General features: G+C 38.1%; 1 protein-coding gene across 6 annotated transcripts in view; it reads left to right on the forward strand.

The window, feature by feature from the left end:
- The first annotated feature begins 12,514 nt into the window (after positions 1-12,514).
- The window catches only part of LOC102223273 (supervillin-like), a 41,495-nt gene continuing 34,054 nt past the window's right edge, over positions 12,515-19,955 (forward strand). For 5 of the 6 annotated variants that reach the window (XM_023335420.1, XM_014474789.2, XM_023335418.1 and 2 more), the window contains exons 1-6: positions 12,515-12,690; positions 15,116-15,179; positions 16,907-16,998; positions 17,083-17,140; positions 17,719-17,867; positions 18,888-19,719. In XM_023335420.1, the coding sequence (XP_023191188.1) occupies positions 12,630-12,690; positions 15,116-15,179; positions 16,907-16,998; positions 17,083-17,140; positions 17,719-17,867; positions 18,888-19,719 (1,256 nt within the window). In that variant the 5' untranslated portion in view covers positions 12,515-12,629. The remainder of the gene's footprint in view (positions 12,691-15,115; positions 15,180-16,906; positions 16,999-17,082; positions 17,141-17,718; positions 17,868-18,887; positions 19,720-19,955) is intronic. The other variant, XM_023335423.1, reaches the window with a different exon arrangement.

Consider the following 19,955-nt stretch of genomic DNA (forward strand, 5'->3'; position numbering starts at 1 on the left):
ATGCCATAAGAGGGAGACAAAACACAAATAAACAGAAGTCAAAACCTTATTTTTGATCATTCCTCTGAGCAAGGAAGGCGATAAGAAAGTCAAGACACCCGCGAATAATGATCTATGTAATTGTAATTTACAGAGACAGTTCCTGTACACTCACTGGCTGCTTTATTAGGTACACTTTGTTTGTAGAAGGCTCGGCTTCATTTAAGGGCGTCTTAAAATGAGTCCGTTTGGGGTTTAACTGTGAAGGCCACCAGTGAGAAAATTTTAAGATTATTTGAGATCTTTTTGGTGTTTATCCTGCTGGACGTAACCATCAGAAAACTTTTCACTGTAAGAAAATTATGTCAGTAATAATTTTACACTGATTAAAAATACAAAATTTCACAAGGAAATTTGTACTATTGTTGAGCCACAGTAATGGGATACAACCCCCCCACTCCCACCCGTGCACATAGGTAGAACGTTTAAAATAGCATTTTATCAATCACATCAAAGTAGATTTATCTGTGTACTGTCAAATTACAAAAGAATGTTTAACATCATTATTATTTTTTTAATTTCAAGAAGTACCTGTCAATGGACCTTACGAAGCTCCGCCCACAACCGACCCACGTGACCGCAAGTCTCACAAGCAAAGCCTCGCTGCTCTGTTTCTATGTAAACATGACTGATTAGTGCATCATTTCTACCGGATTTTCACAATATATCAGCTACTACAATGGACAGAGGAACTAACAAGTTCATGTCATCATCTGGGAGGAGGTTACTGGTTTCTCAGTCACAAGCTGGTTGCAAACCTGAGGCCAGCAGGTGTCAGTCAGTTATGGTAGATCTGAACTTTGACCTCAATATGAGAAGCTACAGACTGATAGGAGGAACCAAAGAGCTCTGTAAAGGTAAAGGCAAATCTTCTGAAGTTGGGATATAATTAATTTAATTTCACATAATTACCGCGGTAGAAGCCATTTGTTTGTTAAAATTTTATGAAATATATTTGTTCTATTTGATGTTTGTTGTGAATGACGTAAACTCACAAACGAACGAGGTAATCAGTCCAACGTTTAGAAACTACAGCGGCTGTAATGAGCCACAGCAAAGGTAAACAAAGGTAAAATAACCTGAACAGGTGATCAACTCAAAACCACTCCTACCTTTTTACTCTCTCTCTCTCTCTTTGTAGTTTAAGCACACCTGTTACCGTGGCAACCGCCTGCGCCCTGCAAGACGAGCAAAGATTACGTTAAAAACATAACATTCAGTCTGTTACAAGTTACCAGGCTTGATATTTATTTCTCAATTATTAATCAGCGCTTCCCTGAACACAGCGACGGTTGACTGACTAGCTGTACTTGGTGCTAACGTGGCTAACACGAGTAACAGTTTAGTCCAAAGCCATTTCTGCTAAAATAAAACCTTTAGTGTATGTCAGATACAGACACATTGCATATTGATCTGTTTAGCTAACGTAAGACTGTGTAGCAGACAGGCTTCAAGGTGTAGAAGTTGTATCAGTGCTGCCATTATGCTGTACTTAGCTAACGGGAAGCTAAGTGTGTTTGTGAGAAGGCCACGCACGTGACCACGTAGAATGGGCATCAGCCAATGAAAAGCGGCCCCTGTGGTAAGGTCCATTGACGTCATGCCACCTGTCAATCATTGTAGGTGGTTTGTCAGCAGCTGACCAATCGGTTGGAGCTATTTGTACCGAAGAACACGCCCCTTAGGCGGAGGAACTGAATCTCCGTCAACATGACGGGGTTCAACATGCTAATGCGCTGCGGTCACAGAAATGTTGAAACATTGTCAGTAGGATGCAATCTGGACAATATCGTTAACAATATCGGTAACAGCGGAATATAATGTATAACATTTCCAAAACCTGAAGGAGTCTGCAACAATGCAAGAAATGGATCAAAGCCAGCAGCCTTTTCATGTCAAGATGAATGTAACTATAATTAACCTTCGTCTGCACAAAGGTAATTTTTTTTTGTCATGACGTTGGTAGTCAAATCAAAGATCAATAAGGTAGTTATGCTTGATTTTATTCCAGTGGTAGTTCTATGGTGACATGAAAAAATGTGCTGCAGTAACTGCGGCTTTTACATGTAAGCACTTTTTTATGCTTCTGTTTATTTTTAAGCATTTTCCTGAAGGCAGATTTTCACAAGCCAGTATTATTTAAGTCACTACTCACCCGTTTTGTACCTGCAAAACTTTTGCATCCAACACAGCATTCACACTCCCATCCAATGAGACTGTGCTGCTCATTCTTCCTCTGGCTACGGAAGGTTTGGGCTTTAACATTGATTTCTTGTTGTTTCCTGCAAATAACCTTACAGACCTGATGTACGACTGGTTGGAGAATTTTATTGCCTTTTGTATTTGCCTCAGTGTTGGCTTATAAGGCAAAAATTACTTTAAAAAATGTCTGTGGTAACACATTGAGTTCCACTGCTTCTGCCATTACAACACTTTTTGTTGCTCAGACATGAATATGGTTTGTCGGAGGCTTGCTCTACTTCTTCTTCTTCTTTATGGCAGTTAGCAAGCAACGCTTACATGTACATGACTGTCATCTACTAGAATGGAGTGTGGACCAGGATGGTAAACATATATTACACAGATTTTAAAACTTAAAAAAGAAAACCGCAAGATTCAGAAGTGGAAAGTTTGTCCAAAATGTCTTGCATATTCAACTGTAATTTATTGTTTTGTGATCTCTGTACCAGTCCCCTTCTCTCAATAGAATATTTGTTTCGCTGTTTCTTCTTGAAAACAAAAATCACATCTTCCTATAGGATCATTTTTCAATACATTCTGCCACAACCGGCCCTTTGAGGACATTTGTGATCTTGATATGACCCAAAATAAAAATTAGTTAGTCACCCCTGCTTTAGGTGGTCCACTCCTAAACAAAAACCTTCATTGAACCACTTTTTTTTTTTTTTTTGCAAAACCATGCAAAGCAGAAAGCTTTAAAGTTTTGCCGCTGCGCTGCAGGAGCTCAGTTGTGTTGGTTTGAGCAGCTGATTCGATCCCCCTGCGCTGGAGGTCTGATGCTTCCTGGCTATTTATGGCAGCTGCTCCTCCATTGCGCCTGCTCCCTTCACTCCATACATGGTTGCTGTGGGATGAGGTTACCACAACAATTTTGGGACGCGCGCCCAAACCTCTTGGAAGTGTGTTACATCCATCTAAACGCCATCAGAGCAGGATAACAAAACTTCTTCTGCAGGAAGGGGCAACATCAGAACAACTATCTCCACTTTTTGGAGTAGTTTGAGGATTTAATTCCAGCATCTTTCTTTTTTTTTCTTTCACTTCAGCACTCTCCTGTTAACCCCGCTCCTGTTTGTTTCATTTGCCTCTCCCTTCTTCATTTTCTCCGCTTGGCTGTTCCTGGACAGATTTATTTCTCCCGGTGCCACAGAGCGCTGGAGGGAAAGCACCCAGGCTATATTTGTCAGCCGCTGTGGTTGGACCTTCTTCATGGTGGATGACCCAGGATCCTTCATTTGTGGTTTTCTGCTCACACCTGCAGCTCCTGACTCCTCACCATCCCACTGAGGAACTAAGGGTCTATTTGGTTTTGAGGACAAATGAACTCCCTTTATTATTGAAGGAATATCTACTCGTAAGTATTTTCTTTTGTTTGTTTGAAATTTTTCACACGCAAAGTGACCTAACATTTAGTTCAAATCATCAGTTGCATCTTTTTCTCACATGTTTATAGAAAATATTACAAATTTAAAAGGACATTTAATGTCTGAAAAATACTCAAGTCACAAAGAACAATTTTCTAATGGGCATAATTGACAAAACAAAGTTTGAATCACTTTAACAAGACAAGAATTTGACAACATGAATAAAAAATCTTCACATACAATCTGTGAATTTACACTGAAATCAGTAATTGGGCAATTTTATAGTCCCTCCTAACTTGTTGGCAAACTTTAGCTGTGTTAAGTTTAACATTGTGTCCCAACTGAGTTTTCCTCTCCTCGTGTCTCAAGTGACCACAGAGGTATTAGCATTCCAAGCTGCAGATTATAGTCTATTGGCGGTATGCGGGTGCAGCTGATCTTACGGGGTGTATGTGTTTGCGTGTGTGTGTTCGCCTTGCATGTTGTTCCAACATCATTTCCCCACAGTTTTGTTTTTGTAGTGTACGTATGACTCTTCGCTGCTCGGTCATTGGTTGCTGAGTTGCACCTGCTGTTTTCCATCAAAAACAGGAGGACAAGTTTACAGGCTGGCCCCACACTTGACTCTCTGTCACTGAATGCCCCTTACATGAGATCTGCACGCGCTGCAGACATATGCTCTTTAAACCTATGAGCCCCAAACCATCAAGGCAGCTCGCATAAATGCTCAAGTTCTTTTGACAATGAACTATTAACGACTATTAAATTTGACTAGATGGTTTAGGCGTAGATCAGTTTAGAAAGGTTTTAAATTGTTTAAAGAAACATCCATCCATTTTCTGTTCACCCTGGTCCCTAATGGGGTCTGGAGGGTTGCTGGTGTCTATCTCCAGCTACGTTCCGGGTGAGGGGCGGGGTACACCCTGGACAGGTCGCCAGTCTGTCACAAGGCAACACAGAGACATACAGGATAAACAACCATTCACACACACCTAGGGATAATTTAGAGAGACCAATTAACCTGACAGTCATGTTTTTGGACCGTGGGAGAAAACCAGAGAACCCGGAGAGAACCCATGCATGCACAGGGAGAACATGCAAACTCCATACAGAAAGACCCCAGGCCAGGAATCGAACCCAGGACCTTGTTGCAAGGCAACAGTGCTGCCAACTGCGCCACTGTGCAGCGCTGTTTAAAGAAACATCCATCCATCCATCCATCCATCCATCCATCCATCCATCCATCCATCTTCTTTAAAGAAACAGTAGTATATAAATGTTTTGTTTTTTTTTAGCTTTGCATAATGTTATAATGTTATTCCCTAATCGAAACCAGAATTAGAGCATTGCCTTGATTCTTTCCTGAATATTTGCGAAATCCTTTTAATCTCCATTCAGCTTTGAAAAACACCTAGATGGACCTAATTCCACGTAAGAGACACAGCTGCTACCTGGAGCTGCAGTTCAGCTCCTTCAGACTAGCCAGTGGCAATTAGCAAACACCTGGTGGAGCTGCGCTGAACTGCTGAATCATTTTACGGGCTACTTCTCAGTGCAACACTAGTAAAAATGTGGTTAAAAGGTTAATAAAGGAGAGATGTTGTGATTACTCCCTGAAGGCGGAGTTTCAGAAAGAGTAGAAGTTTTTAAAGAGACAGAGACCCAATTTCAAGGCGTTAAATTCTTAAGTAAAATTTCTTTTAAGTCATATTTGATGTACATAGCATTTTTTACAACAACTGCAGTTAACACTTGATTGTGCTATAAAATGGCACTATGTGTCTGGAAAACACATTACTGCCCATTTAAAATTCAAGATTTTAAGGAATTTGTACGTTTAATTTGTAAGAGTGGAAAGAATAAACTTCATTGGTTGATTGTTCTGTTACCGCTTACAATCTGATGCTACGAGTTTAATCTTTTCTTTGTGTTTGAGCTCAGTTTTTTCACATATACAGGTATGTCTCAGCAAATTGTTGATTGCTACAAAATACAAAATGTTTATTGCTTGCTTTATAGTGGGATAAAGCACTTTAAGCTTCCTTGTTACAAATACAAATCTGTATTGTATTGATGTTAGTGGTGGCGATGGTGTCAACAGGAATAGTGGCCCCAAATTAAATTCTGTTTTAGGCACCGTACAACTTTTGGCTGGCCCTGCTATACAATTAAATGCAAGCTTTTCTTGTAAGATTTAGTTAAACTCATAATCTGCTTTGTAGAACAGGAAATCTGGACAATAAGCTTTGTTCTGTGTGGCTGACTTTTGGAAAATAAGTTCGCTTTTACATCAGAAGGTATGCTGAGACTAATATCATCAATCATTGGTCGATTTAGTAATTTCTTCATGTTTAGACTGTAAATCTTTTTACTATCTTCATTATAAATGTAGTAAATACGCAATTTCTCATTTATTCTCCATGTCCAACACCATTATCCCAATTTCTTTGTTTGTATACGAGGCATATATGACACGATACAGACCTGTACCGTCATGTTTTGATAATCGGAAAGCAATGCATCATTTATCAGGAGACTCTAGCAGGGAGGAGTGAATAATGAATCTGGAAAGTATTTGTTATTTGCCAACCGCCATGAAAAAATACAAGTTGTAAAAAAAAAATGAAAACAGACAGGATATAAGTGAATAATTATTCATACATAAGTTAAACTTATTGGAAACAAAATCAAATACTACTTTATTATATTTGATAGGACAAACAAAGAAAATTTTCATGGTCTTAAAATACATTGTTTGGACAAATTAGATATATTGAAATGTGAATGTTGGTATAAAACAAGGCACTGAAAGTTTTAACATACAAAATATATTTATTTTTTAATAGAATGGTGTTTGTGGTTCATTGAAATAGTAAAGGATGTGTTTTTTAACACTGAATATATTCATTGAATAATGCCATAATCTTATCAAAAAGACAAAACTATTTTTTACAATTTACTCTAAAATCAAATCTGTTCTTTTAATAAGGAACAGACAAATCTTGAAACAACCTGGCATGAAGTAAAGTTACTTTCCCTCTCTTTCTGTTTTTCTCTGGGCGTTTGCTGTGCACAACTCAGCACCAGCTTCTGTGTTCATCAACGTCCATATAAGAGCAGAGCATGTAGATTTCTGCACTGAGTGTTGATGTTTGGCAGACAAGAGGAAGGCAGATCTGGATCCAAGCAGGGAATTCCAGAGTAAATATTTAAGGAAGGAGTGAGGATGAAGGTCCAGCTGTGCAGCGTCAGGCTCACACTTGACCCCCAAAGTCTCAAAGTCTGCAGTTTCCTCATTCATATGTGTTTATATTTCTGCAAGCATATCAGTGCCAGTGTGTTAAAACCTGATTCTGTAAATATCATCTTGGTAATCTCATAGAATGTGCAGAGAAATATGCAGCTGATTTGTTCAAGAAGCGGCAATTACTCTAACAGCAAACATCCTCAAAATATCACAAAACGTAAAAAACACAACTCTCTGATGATAGAAAAATAAATATCAATAAAAATGGCTTTTCTTTCTCTAATCTTGTAATATCCAACAATTTTTAAAGCATTACTTCACTGCTAGCCTGTTAGTAAAAGTAGAGACCATAGAACAAGTATTAGGTCATTTGTCATTTCCATGACAAATGTGGACAAAACTTTGTCAATATTTCGCGAATGTCTTGAAAAATTGCAGCATTTCAATTAAATAAGAAATGTATATAAGTTTGTTTAAAAGTCATTATGAAGACATGCTGCGCCATGATCCTCTACTTCCTGTCATCTTCTTCTTCGTGGTTTACGTCAGTGGTGACATCTAGTTGTTGATCATGTAAATTGCTATTAATTCCTTTTATATATTATAACTATATAAAATGATATATTTTAAATGCCATTTAAAATATTTAAAATGACATTTAAAATGACAGGAGTAATACTGTGGAGATGAACCCACTGACTCTGGCAGATGATGCAGACTCAGCACAGAGTGAACCCGCGCAGTTTGCCACGTCTTGGTCTGGATCATCGTCTCCTGTTTGTGATGCCTTTACTCACCCTCTCTCCTGCACCAACTGCCCCTCCACCTCTCCTTCATCTGCCTGCGCTCCCTGCAGACGTCCCTAATAAGGCAACATGTGTTGTGAGTGGCTGCCTCAGAGAGAGGTCGCTCCGTGTTTACCAGAGGACCGTCTCCACGCCTTTGTCTCTGTCTTGTTTTCTTTCCCACTCTCCTTCGCATTCCCCCTGTCTTTAAACTCGTCATCCATCTTACAACTCCCACTCGTTCCTCCAAACACTCTCTGTCTTCCTGTGATTTTTTTTTTTTTTTTTAGTTGTCCAAAGCAGACCAGAGTGTCACATCATAAGACTTCTTGGATGTAAACAACACTGGCCTTCCAAGTGACTAAATTTAAAATGGACTGTGAGGACAACATGATAAGCAGACTCTTATTCAGAGTATTAGATTTTAGCTAGGGCTGGACGATAAATTAATAACAATATATATCGCCATAGATACATGATCAATATCAGATAGAACATTCACTATTCAATAATGTAAAATATTCACAGAACATAGCGATCAAAACCACACAGCATTCTGGGAGATGCAGCTAAACTCACTAACTCATTGGTTACCTAGCAACATTTCCTTCATTCTTTGGTTACCTAGCAACAACCTGTTGAGTAACTTGCGCAGCAGTAGTTTAAGGTTTCACCACTGTGCCTAATAACTGATTAAAAATAAACAACAGAGTGAAGAGAAAACTGTGGATAAAACAACTCAAAACATCTTGCCGTATTTCAGATAATTGGAACAAAAAACTAATCAGTAATTATTGATATCGACTGATATGAAACGCTTATATCATGATCAGTTTTTCAGCCACACCATCCAGCCCTAATTTTTGCTTTTCAAATGTGCAAAATGAATGGTTACCCCTTGATTTGAGTAGAAATACTAATGATTTACCCACAATTATACGACATATGTTCCGTCTGAAGCTAAAGCTGTAGTATTTTGAGGCAAACCTCATAGCTCCATGGTGAGTGTTGCCAGATTGGGTGGGTTTCTGCCCAATTGGGCTGCTTTTAAACGCCTATGGTTGGAAAAGTAAGTTTCGGGTGGGTGTTAAAAATTTGGCTGCTTTACCACAGTTGGCAAGATTTTAGAAAGTGTTCAGAGGAACATTTTATTTCCCATAATAGTTATCATTGAAAGTACAAAATGCTGTGTTATTTTACTGATCTCATTAATTTATTTTGAAGTATCCAGAATATGCCGAATGTGATATAATCTATGATTAGTCATTGGTTCACCAATTGTTAGTAGGGGTGTAGCGATACAATAATCTCATGACACGATATATGATATTCTGATCACGATACAATATATATCACGATATTTGGCAAACAATACAATTCGAAGCACTTTTACGATTTTCTGAAAGATTTTAGAAGGACAGAGTGATTTTAGAGACATTTGAGTTCCATAGACTTTGATTTAATTGTAGACTGTAGACTCATAGATGCAAAATGAATCATAGATGCAGTGAGAAAATTTTGTTTCTGTCAACAACGGAGTCTTGCTGCTACGTCGTCACCAATCAGACATGTTAAAAAGACGGAATAAGCCTATGGGCCCCTATGGTTTAACGTATCGATATTCGCGGTTGAAAAATCGATACGTTCCGAGGGGGGGAAATCGATAAATATTGTAGAATTGATATAATCATACAGCCCTAATTGTTAGTATGTAGTTGAAGTGGAAAACAGAAATCTGAGGGCAACGTCATAATATAGTAACGGAAAACCAAATATGACTTGAATTGTCACAAATCTATAAATGTGGTCGATGAAACAAGATTTGGACTGTTTTTTATTTTCTTTTTTTTGGAGTTGAGTGTGTTTCACTTTGTGGTTGGGCTGAAAAATGGCAGATCTGGCAACCCGGTCCACAGTCTGTACTTATAGCCAGTAGTTTTCTGTTCCAAGACCGAAACTATCCCAAACATTTAAGTGTCTGAGCACGGGATGTGCAAACAAGTCATTCTCCTGTCAATGAAAGCCAACACCCAGGACATCCTGTAGCCGTCACAAGATGAAGCATGCTTACAAACACACGCATGACTTCCTTAGATCATTGAGTCTGACCCACAAAGTTCAGCACCCTTCAGAATTACAGTTGATTTTGGACTTTTTCCAGTAGTCGCCACAGCCACGTGCTTTTTAGTTTTGGTTTGTCACTGTGTATTATATTCACTCTGAACCTTTCAATGAGCATCACTTCTTTGAATCAATATCAAATATATTGATTAATGTTCCAGTTATTATGAATCAAGTACAACTCTAAACAGTTGGGCTTTTAGCCTTGACTTAAAGGAACTCAGTGTTTCAGCAGGTTTGCAGTTTTTGGAAGTTTGTTCCAGATTAAAGGAGCAGAAAAACTGAATGCTGTTTCTTCATGTTTGGTTCTGAGGATGCAGAGCAGACCAGAACCAGAAGGCCTGAGCGGTCTGGAAAGTTGAAACAACATCAAATCTTTAATGTATTTTGGTGCTAAGCTGTTTAGTGATTTATAAACTAACAGAGATATCTTAGCCAGTGTAAGGACTTTAGAATTGGTTGCGTCCTTTTGTTTTTAATTAATTTTTGTTTAATATCGTCTTCTGAAGATATTATAATTTATTTCATTTGCATTCTTAGTTTTGCAATCAGAGCTGCTTTAGTTTTAATTTTCACTTCCATTTCATTTGGCTCTACAAAGAAAATTTGAAACTCATTTTCCTGAACCTTTTTACACTGAAGAAATTCACAATAAGTTGAAAGTTTTTATTTAATTAGGTCCATTTGCTAGTTAAATTATGAAAACTTGCTAAAATGCCACTGCATCCCAGAGGCAACAACCAAACAATTGTGGACAATTTCAGTCTCGGGGAAAACAGTGAACCAATCTGAAAACCTCCATGGTAGCATGAAATTTTCATAGCATATACTTATTGTTAATCATTCTAATTTAGTGCTATGTACTCCATAAACTAACGTTACAGTCAACTTTTCCTGTTATTTGCTCATATTTTTTGCAGATTTTCCTCCATTTACAGAATAAATCCAGTCACATTCTGCATCCGTTTTAGAAAGAATAGGGAGGAAATTATATTTCTAGGAATCTATATATGAATTCAGATGTGCTGCAGAAATACTTGGAACCCAGTGAGAACAATATGGATGACGTGCTAGATTATGGACTTTTTGGGGCAGATCTAAAAATAATTGCTTATAATTAATCATTCAAATGTATTTTTTTTATGTGAATTTACTTTGACAGGGGTTAACTTGGTACATTCAGAACAGTCTGATCTTCTCTGACCTTGATGCCTTGCTCTCTAATCTCCTCCCACACTGTCTTGTCATCTCTTCTTTCCGGGTCATCCGCCGGGTAAAGAACGGAACCGGTTTTCTCTCTTCCTACCCAAACCAGATCGTAGTTTGATGATTTTTTAAAATTATTATTATTGTCAGTACCATCAGAATATACTTACATCTGTTTACTTTATCTGATGATTATCAATGTGCTTTTCTGTTTTTCCTCTGTGTTTTTTTTTCCATTATTGTTTTTGTTTAACAGCAGAGAGTTCCTCAATCAAAATATTTTAAATTAGTGTCTGTCTGTCTTGTAGTTCTACCTTTCATAGAGTAACTTATAGGACCAACAACAGTGACACACAACTCAAAACACTTTAGAAGAAAAAAAATATTAAGTCTTACACACGTTTGAGTTAGTAAAGAGGCAAATGATGCATTGTTTGCCAGTAAAATTGTTACATTAATGCATACATTTTTGTTTTATAATTCTTCAGAAAGAAGCACGCTTATATGAGTTTTCTTTCTTCTTGCTCCCGTTTCAGTTATGTATACTACGTTGCAAAAGCATGATGGAAATATTAGGCCATACTAAAAAACCAAAAAATTATGGGAATAAAGTTATAATATTATGAGGATAAATTTGTGTGACAAAAAAAGGAATATTACTATAATAGCGTTGTAAAAATATGAGAATAATGTTGTAACAATAGGAGAATAAGGCCATAATATTTCATGAATGACGTGATAATATTACGGGAAAAAAATCATAATATTTCAAGAATAAAGTAATAGATTTAAGTCATGATAAAGTCAAAATGTTATCACTTTATTCTTGTCATTTTATTATTTTATTTTCTTAGCATGGCCCTAATACTCCATTGTAGTAAAACAATGTGTTTGTGAATTAATAATGATCAGATTTGTTAAATCAAGAGAATAAACTGATTTATTGATTAATTACAGGGACAATATGAAATGCAAATTTTTTTAAAAAGCTTAAACTTTTTGAAAAATGTAATCTCATACATGTGCTGTTGCAACAGGTGAGAAAAGAGGAGAAGCACAATCAATAAAAACCCTGTCGTAAGAGAAGTTATATTCCTGATGGATCTGTGGGATTACGATCCGGATGTAAACGTAAATGTCTCAGGGGAGTTTCCACTCTTCTACTAATTGACTGCTGCATCACAGGAACAGTCTCAGTGCAACATGTGGTCTCACTTCTTGGGAACCTGATAGCATGCAGGCTGACGCACCACCTGAATTTGTACTAAGCAACCATCTGATTTCCAGTAGCCCTGGACCCCGCAGCACCCCCTGCAGCTCCACTGACTCCCTCCTCCAATCCCCTTCCAGAGTTTTTATCATCAAGGCTAATTTCTGCCTGTAATCTGATTAGGGGCTCTGAGCTGCTTTAACACCCTGCTGTGCTGTCTCTCTCTCCCTCTCTGCACACACACCTGCACTCATTCTCGTGTGACTCCCAGTCTGTGTGGGTTGCAGCTTGTGTTAAGTCCGTCTCTCTCTCTGCTGCGGGCGTGTGTGTGTGTCACCTCTGTCTTTACCTGTCCGCTGCCACCGCTGTGAGCAAACGGCTGTGAGCAAGCCGTCCTCTGGTTCGCCTTTTTAAAGATGTTTCGAAACCCATGGATCTCTAGTTTCCATGTGAACCATGTGCAGCCGTGTAGGGAAGGTAAGGCCTGAGGAAGAGGAACCACAGACTTTTAGCAGAGTGACGGTTATTTTCCAAGTTTCTGTTTGCTTTGTTTTGTTTGGTAAAGTTAAGTAATTTATATATTTGCTAAAACTGTCACCATGTTTTGGTATGAGACAAATGATCTGTGAAAAAATCGAGCTCCTCCACCTGCTGCTATTGTGGTATGTAAAAATACTCTGCTCTTGCTCATAAACAACCCATCAGAGGCGGAGGAGGGTCTTAGTGCTGTCAATCATGCTCATGTATGCGCTGCTAAATGTGCTAATGGTGGGGAGACAATTCACCATAAGAAGAAAACTGTTTATTCGTTGTCATTGGTGGCTATGCTATCTAGCTGAAGAATGGTAAAAACAACTGATGACAAAAAAATTTCAAAATGTCCCTGTTTCTTTTAATTATTCTGAAGCAAAAATTCACCAGACACAGAGACACACCTACTGCTTTTGTTAGTTTCATAAGTTTTATATTGAAAGAAATTGATTTGGAAAAATGTTTCTCTTGCTTAATTTTGTTATTTATAAGAATTATTTTAATTTTGATTCTTTAAAATACCAACATTTCTACATAACTTTTTGTTTTGGTCTCCGTGATGACAGCTATTTAAATATTAAGTAATTCATGTTTTGATTAGTTACTCAGTAATTTTTTATTCTTACTTGAGTAATTTCTTGGATGGCTACTTTTTACCTTTACTTTTGAGTAAAATATGTAGAAGTAGTGATAATGTTATAGTTTCTATATCCACTCTACCACCTCAGGTGTTGATACCTCACTTACTCCTTATCTCGTTAATTAGGCTCTCATTTAGCTGAAAGCTGCAGCCAAGTTCACCTGCGGAGTCTATTTGAAGGCTCTGAATATTTTTAGACAATCCCTCATCTCATCATGATGACTTTAGCGCCTAAGTTGCTCTTTGGTCATGTCCGTCTCGAACCTCGGACTGTTTGTTTAGCTGGCAGCCTCCAGGGTTTCCAAGGGAAGCTAAACTGGCATCTGCATCGAGGGGCTTTCCACCAGAGGAAGGATATTTGTGAGGTCACACAAGTGCACACCTCTAATATGTTTTCCTTTAGACTGTTGGTTTATTTAAAAACAAATTATGCAAATATTATGGTATTTATTAGTGCGACTCCATGGAACACATGGAAATGAAACCCAAGTAGAATCGACTGTATGTATTTGAGAGAAAAAAACAACTCATGAGGAGCAAACTTAGTGACTTTTCTACCCACCTCAGGTGTTCTACCCAACACCTTGGTGGTTTTTTTGACACCAGAAAAAGTTTCGCTTTCTGGGATTTGATCTGCTCCTGCCACCATAAGAAGTAAAGAAGGCTGCAGTGTTTTGCCACAAAGTTTTTGGAGGCCAAAATTAGTCAGAGGGAATCTGGAGGCGTCTGAAGCAGAAATACGATGCGTCTCCTGTGTGTGACATAAGAGTTAAAAGGCCAACTATGAGCTGATAGTGAGGCATGAAATTGACCATAACATGAAGTGTAATCGACTTTTGCTGTGGTAGAAATTTAACTGCTGCTGTGATAAAGTTTAATGTTAATATATGAGTATAAGCTGCAGTACATTAATTACTTTCATGAATGCTGCATTAATTAAGCCCTTTAAATAATGTTTTACAGATTACAGTACACATCAATGATTTTAAAAACAAGAATTTGATGGAAAAGTTTATTATGAGTAACAAGTATACATACATGTTCAAATATTTACCCACAAACTCACTAATCTAAGAATATATGTCCTATAGCAAGTACCAGATGGAAATGTGTGCTTTTTGTTGATCTCAGCAGCCATCTTGTATAATTATGGCTGAATATTTGAGTTTTGTTCTAATCAGAATTGGTAATATAGATAATACAGACTGTGATGTCAAAATGGTGGTGGGGACAATGAAGAACATTTGGATTAATCACAAACAATATGATTATTGCAATATTTAGTAGTAATACTGCAGACATAATTGGTCTTTGAATTGTGAAGTCTTTATTATTGAACTGAGACAGTTTATTAATATTTATAAATAAGGTTGGGAAAGAGACTGATAACATGTTAAAAAGGCAGAATACAGCTAATAAGTGGTGATTTTTCTTAAACAGAATATCTGAAACTGTCAAAACAGGCAGTAATTTATCTTCTAAAGCAAAACATAAAAATACATACAGACAGACAGACATACGAGGTGCAAAGAACAAAACCTCATAAATTTTGCACGCTATGCACTTCATATCATTCTCCAAAGATCAAAAACAGTTCATGGTTTGGGCAGAAAAAGTGTTTTTGTTTCGTTGCTGAGTGTAGTTTGATTATCAATATGTCTGCATCACTGAACTGAAAATGGTTGTGTAGATTATTTAATATTAAAAATGGCCTCCCGTTTCTCTTCTCAGGATTTGGATCTAAAGTTCCTACAAAACTTTCCAGCTCAACCTCTTTACCAACAGAAGCTCTAAGGTAAGAAAGCAAAACGTTTAATTCTTTATGTTTTAATCAGTAAATGTGTGCATATTAGTGACATAAATGTTCTTCTTAAGCAAACTGATCATGTTCTAGCAGGAACCAGAAAGAGAGGATTAACAGGTTGCTTTTATGTTCGCCATCAAATGAAGCACACATACACACACACACACACACACCTTATTTCTATTACCCATGATGCTTTGTGTGAACTATGTTTGCAACTTTGAAAATATTGGAAAATATTTTAGATGGACCATAAAATCATATCTTAATTTTCATCTTTGAAAGAATGACCTGATGAAATCACCTGCTGCTGCTTTGTCAATTCCATTTTCATATGGAAAAAGAGGAAAAAAGTTTAATTTACATTTTGTTTTACAAACTTGTGGCATTACTGTATATGCTGTATGTACTTACTGTTGGCAGCCCAATTCAGTCATTTTTAAAACCACATTTTGCAGCTGTAAGATTGAAGTCTTTCCAAAATGTTTTAAAATCCCAGATTGGACAAAGAGCCTCTGCAAAAAACTGTTTCTATTCTTTCCTCAGATTAACAGCTGGATTTAGCCTCAGACTTGGACTGAGCCATTGTGACACATAAATTTGATAACTCAAGATTTTCAAATGAATTTTTCTGTTATTTGTACATTTTAAAGTAGATCTACAAGGCGCTGGATTATATAAACATTTATGTTTATCAGAGGGACTTTGCTCAGAACTATGTTCAGTGCGATGCTATGAAATATTTGGAAGAGCAGCAACTTCACCAAGAACTGTCTGCAGTAGTTTAAATGTCACCTGGGAACATATTTATTAAATAAGCATGAAAAAGATGGTAATGCACTGTCTTGGTATTGTGGTTGTCCATAAAATGGTTTATTGATGAGCAAATATAATTTGATACAGGCTAACCAAGCTTTACTTTCATTGTCTTTGCTTATGCTCTATTTTTAACTTGCAGAGTAGAAAAAAATCAAAGTTTCAACATAATTTTCTGGACTAAACATGGGCAACTAGTGGATAATAACCCCATGGACATCTAGTTTTTAGCAAGTAGCGTTATAAAGTTGATTTAATATAAATCCAGCAACAAGTGGAAAGTCCAACAGAGTTATATTACAGATATTTAATATGATATAATGTACATCTTTGGAGAAATTCATGATAAGACCTCAGAATAAACACTAGTTTTCCTTCAGATGTTGGTGTAGAAACAAAAGATATTCAGATTAAATAGGAGAATAATTAGGGAAGAGTTTTCTAAAGAAAGGAAAGTCGTAGTGATAGGTGTGGCCTGCTGGGGAAACCTGTCTTCACCTTTTTCCTTTGGATGGTGTGACATTATTTAATGACCTAATTCTTAATTTGGGCCTTGATGCGTTCAGCAGCAGCAGAGCTTTACTGTGACCTTCCATCTCCTCTTAAAGATGAGTCAGCTGAAGCCAAGAAGCGTTCTGGCTGTGTAAAGATTATTACATTTTCCATTCTACCCTTTAAGAGCTTAACTGGGAGGCAACTTGACTTGTTCTCTTGTATAAAGACGGTTCACCTCTCATCCACTTCTGTGCTTAAACTGGTTCAACGTAGGGTAATGGGTTAATAGGAACGAGCTCTTGATTTGGTCTTCGTTAATAACGAGTAACAGGCTATTTTAACTTTGGTTAATTAACTAGTAGTAATAACCAGGATGTGAATAATTGACTCTTTTTTTATCTTCTAAGTTTTCAGAGTGACTTCTCCTTAAAAGACAAGACCAACTTGGTCAAGAGTGTTTCAGACACAGATGCCAAACTTCTGGTCGTTCTTCCCAAGGGTGTGTATCGATAACACTAAATACAACAACAAAAAAACTTTTTTTATGACTTCTAAGTGTTAGATTTATTTTTCATATTTTTAGTGTCGGAGTTGAAAAAATACTTTGAGAAAGCCATCAGCAAGGATCTGGAAATGAACAGGTAAGCATAATTTGATGTAAGCACAAAAATCACGACTTGGTTTTAAAGTAACAGTTCGGTAAGATTTTGACTTGCTTAAGTTAGGGGATGGATAAAAAATTATAACAATGAACAAACAAAAGGAAAACATAACTTTATAATGGCAAAATAACAATAAGTAATAGAAAATTGCTTCAACTGAAATTAATCTATGTTAAGTGCTGTGTAGTACTTTGGACTGGTTGAATGTAGCAGGCAGCTGGATTTGGACTTTAACTGATTTTTCTTCCGTACGAGTGATTTCTGCATTCAGCTTCATGTTGCTTTGGACAATTAATTTAATGATTTATTCAAACCCGGGAGTCCTTTTCCTAAAAGCTGCTCTATGTAACATTGCATTGCACATTATGCAACATAGACATTCTGCATGTGTTCCAGTATAAAGCAGTGGTTTATTTATTTTTTGTACCAAACCTGGATATTTTCAGTACAAATACATGTACTGTTACACCGATATCAAACTCCTTGACAGCGTTTTTTTAAGACTTGGACAGGTGAAGTGTTGCTGACTTTCAGGCTCTAACTTTAATCTCTTTTAGGAAAGAAAGGATAGCCCGGCGGCTAGAGGGGATTGAAAGTGAAGCGCCACCTGCTCTGGTGCCAGGTGGTTTTGTAGCCAACAGGATGCTGGAAGAAGATCCACCTCGGTACACGCGTGCTTCAGACCCCTGTGAGCCTCGTGGGATGGGTAAGCTTGATTTAAAAAAATAAATAAATAACTCTTTGTCTTTCAGTCACTCTTTACAATTAACACTGGTATTTTAATTTGCCAATGCAAATAGTTGTGTAAGCATATTTAAAGGGGATACACTATGCAAAATTCACATTTTGCACACTTTTGCTTCCATTTCGGTCTCAACTGCTTCTGAAAACAGAACAAGTGCTTAAAAAACACTCAGACAGTTTTTGTCAATAAGTTAATGTTTTTTGATTATTTGTTTCAAAAACCTTCTGAATGTAACGTCACAAATCACCAACCCCAGTGAAACTCCAACACATTTGGTCAGCTGGTTTAACCACTGTATGTGCTGTACAGTGGATGCTGGAAAAGACAAGTGTTTTGTTGTTGACTTACAATCTAGAAACCATTTACTATGTTCTTGTTGGTTGTGCAGCAAGGCTCTGCTTTTGGTTTTCAAAGATGTACGGTAGTGTAATTGCGCATTAGTTTGCGGCCATTTTCACATGCGACTGTAAATGTTGAGTTTGGGGGCGTGGCCAGCAGCAGCATATTTGGATTTAGAGTGACAAGACGCCCTAAACAGCTCATTCTGAAAAGGAGCAGACTAAAATCTTGTTATCTAAAGATGATTTTGTGCAAAAAATGTTATGAACATGTTTTGTATAACCCATAGACCTATTCTGTGATGGCTATTTTAGTGAATTTTATCGTATTTTTAAAGTATGTAAACAAACCTCCACATTTGTAGAAAATACAATATTTAATTCCAACTGTGGAATTAAATATTGTGGAACTGCAGAGGGAGGTTGATTTGGGCCAGGTTGATTTGGGCCAGTGTGACAGCCTCTTTACCTGGGCACATAGCGTTGATTGATTCAGCAATGAACTCTACTTTATACCAAAGTTAACATTTGTTGATCAGATAAATTCATGTTGGCCTAAATATTACAAAAAAAGACTCAAACTTGCACAGTCATTGCTCGTTAAATAATGCAATCACTCAATTATTTTCACTGTTTACCCTAGTGAGGCGTTACAGTCGAGAAGAGATGGAGCCGCCGCAGAAGAAGGTGACCTCTCCAGACAGAACACCTCAGGTGAAAGGTGGCACTGGCAGCAGACGCCCAGAGCCAGTGGTGGTTTACGTCGATCCCGTGACATTATCCACCTCATCCACACCCACGTCAGGTCCACCGTCCAACCTCAGCTCCAAGGCTGAGCGCATCGCCCGCTACAAAGCTGAGCGTCGCCGGCAATTGTCAGAGCGCTATGGGATCCTCCTGGACCAAGAGGTGGACACTGAGTACACACCGCGCTACCGGTCCCGGCGTGAACAGGACAACTCTGACCGACACACCACCGCCAGGAGAGACAGAGAGAGAACAGAGGTGGAGGTCCACGGACGGGAACCGAAGGTACCGTACCGCTCTGGAGTGGGCCGAGTTTACATGACCACACACCCAGATCCTGCCACTGCTGACCCACCGAGGCCGGTCCACTCAAATCAAGCTCCTCCCCCAACTCAAGAACGACCTGGCAGATTCTCAGAACAGGAGAGAGCAATGAATGTGGAGAATTACCGCCGAGGCGGAGCTCAGGAACGCTCACATCTAGTCACATCTAGAGGCCGGATGCAGGACCAGCACCAGCCTCAGCCACAACAGAGGCAGCACCCCCACCAACATGACGTCTCCCACCGAGATCCAAGTCCCGCCTCCACCCGAAACCACACAATCTCCACGGTGCCGAGCTCTCCTCGCACAGCGCGCCGTGCATCTTTGCCCTCCACACGCTACGGCATCTCACCTGGCGACTTATTCATAGAGCAGCAGGCTCAGAGCATCCTCAACAGGCAGGGGTGAGTATAAAGAAACATGGCATTAGTAAGTGCATTGAACATGCAGTTTGGGTGAAGACAATTCACAACAAATGTCTTCTCAAAGCAATTTATTAAAATAAACACAGCAAAATGGTTCAGTGGTTCAGTTTCCATTGGCTACCAGCAGGTGAAAAACATAACAGTCTAAAACCAAAAGCAACGCTCATAACCTCTGTGTGTTTGCTTATTTTACTTTGTCAACAAAAGGTTTAGCG

Source organism: Xiphophorus maculatus, chromosome 6, assembly GCF_002775205.1.
Source record: "Xiphophorus maculatus strain JP 163 A chromosome 6, X_maculatus-5.0-male, whole genome shotgun sequence".
Classification (NCBI taxonomy): domain Eukaryota; kingdom Metazoa; phylum Chordata; class Actinopteri; order Cyprinodontiformes; family Poeciliidae; genus Xiphophorus; species Xiphophorus maculatus.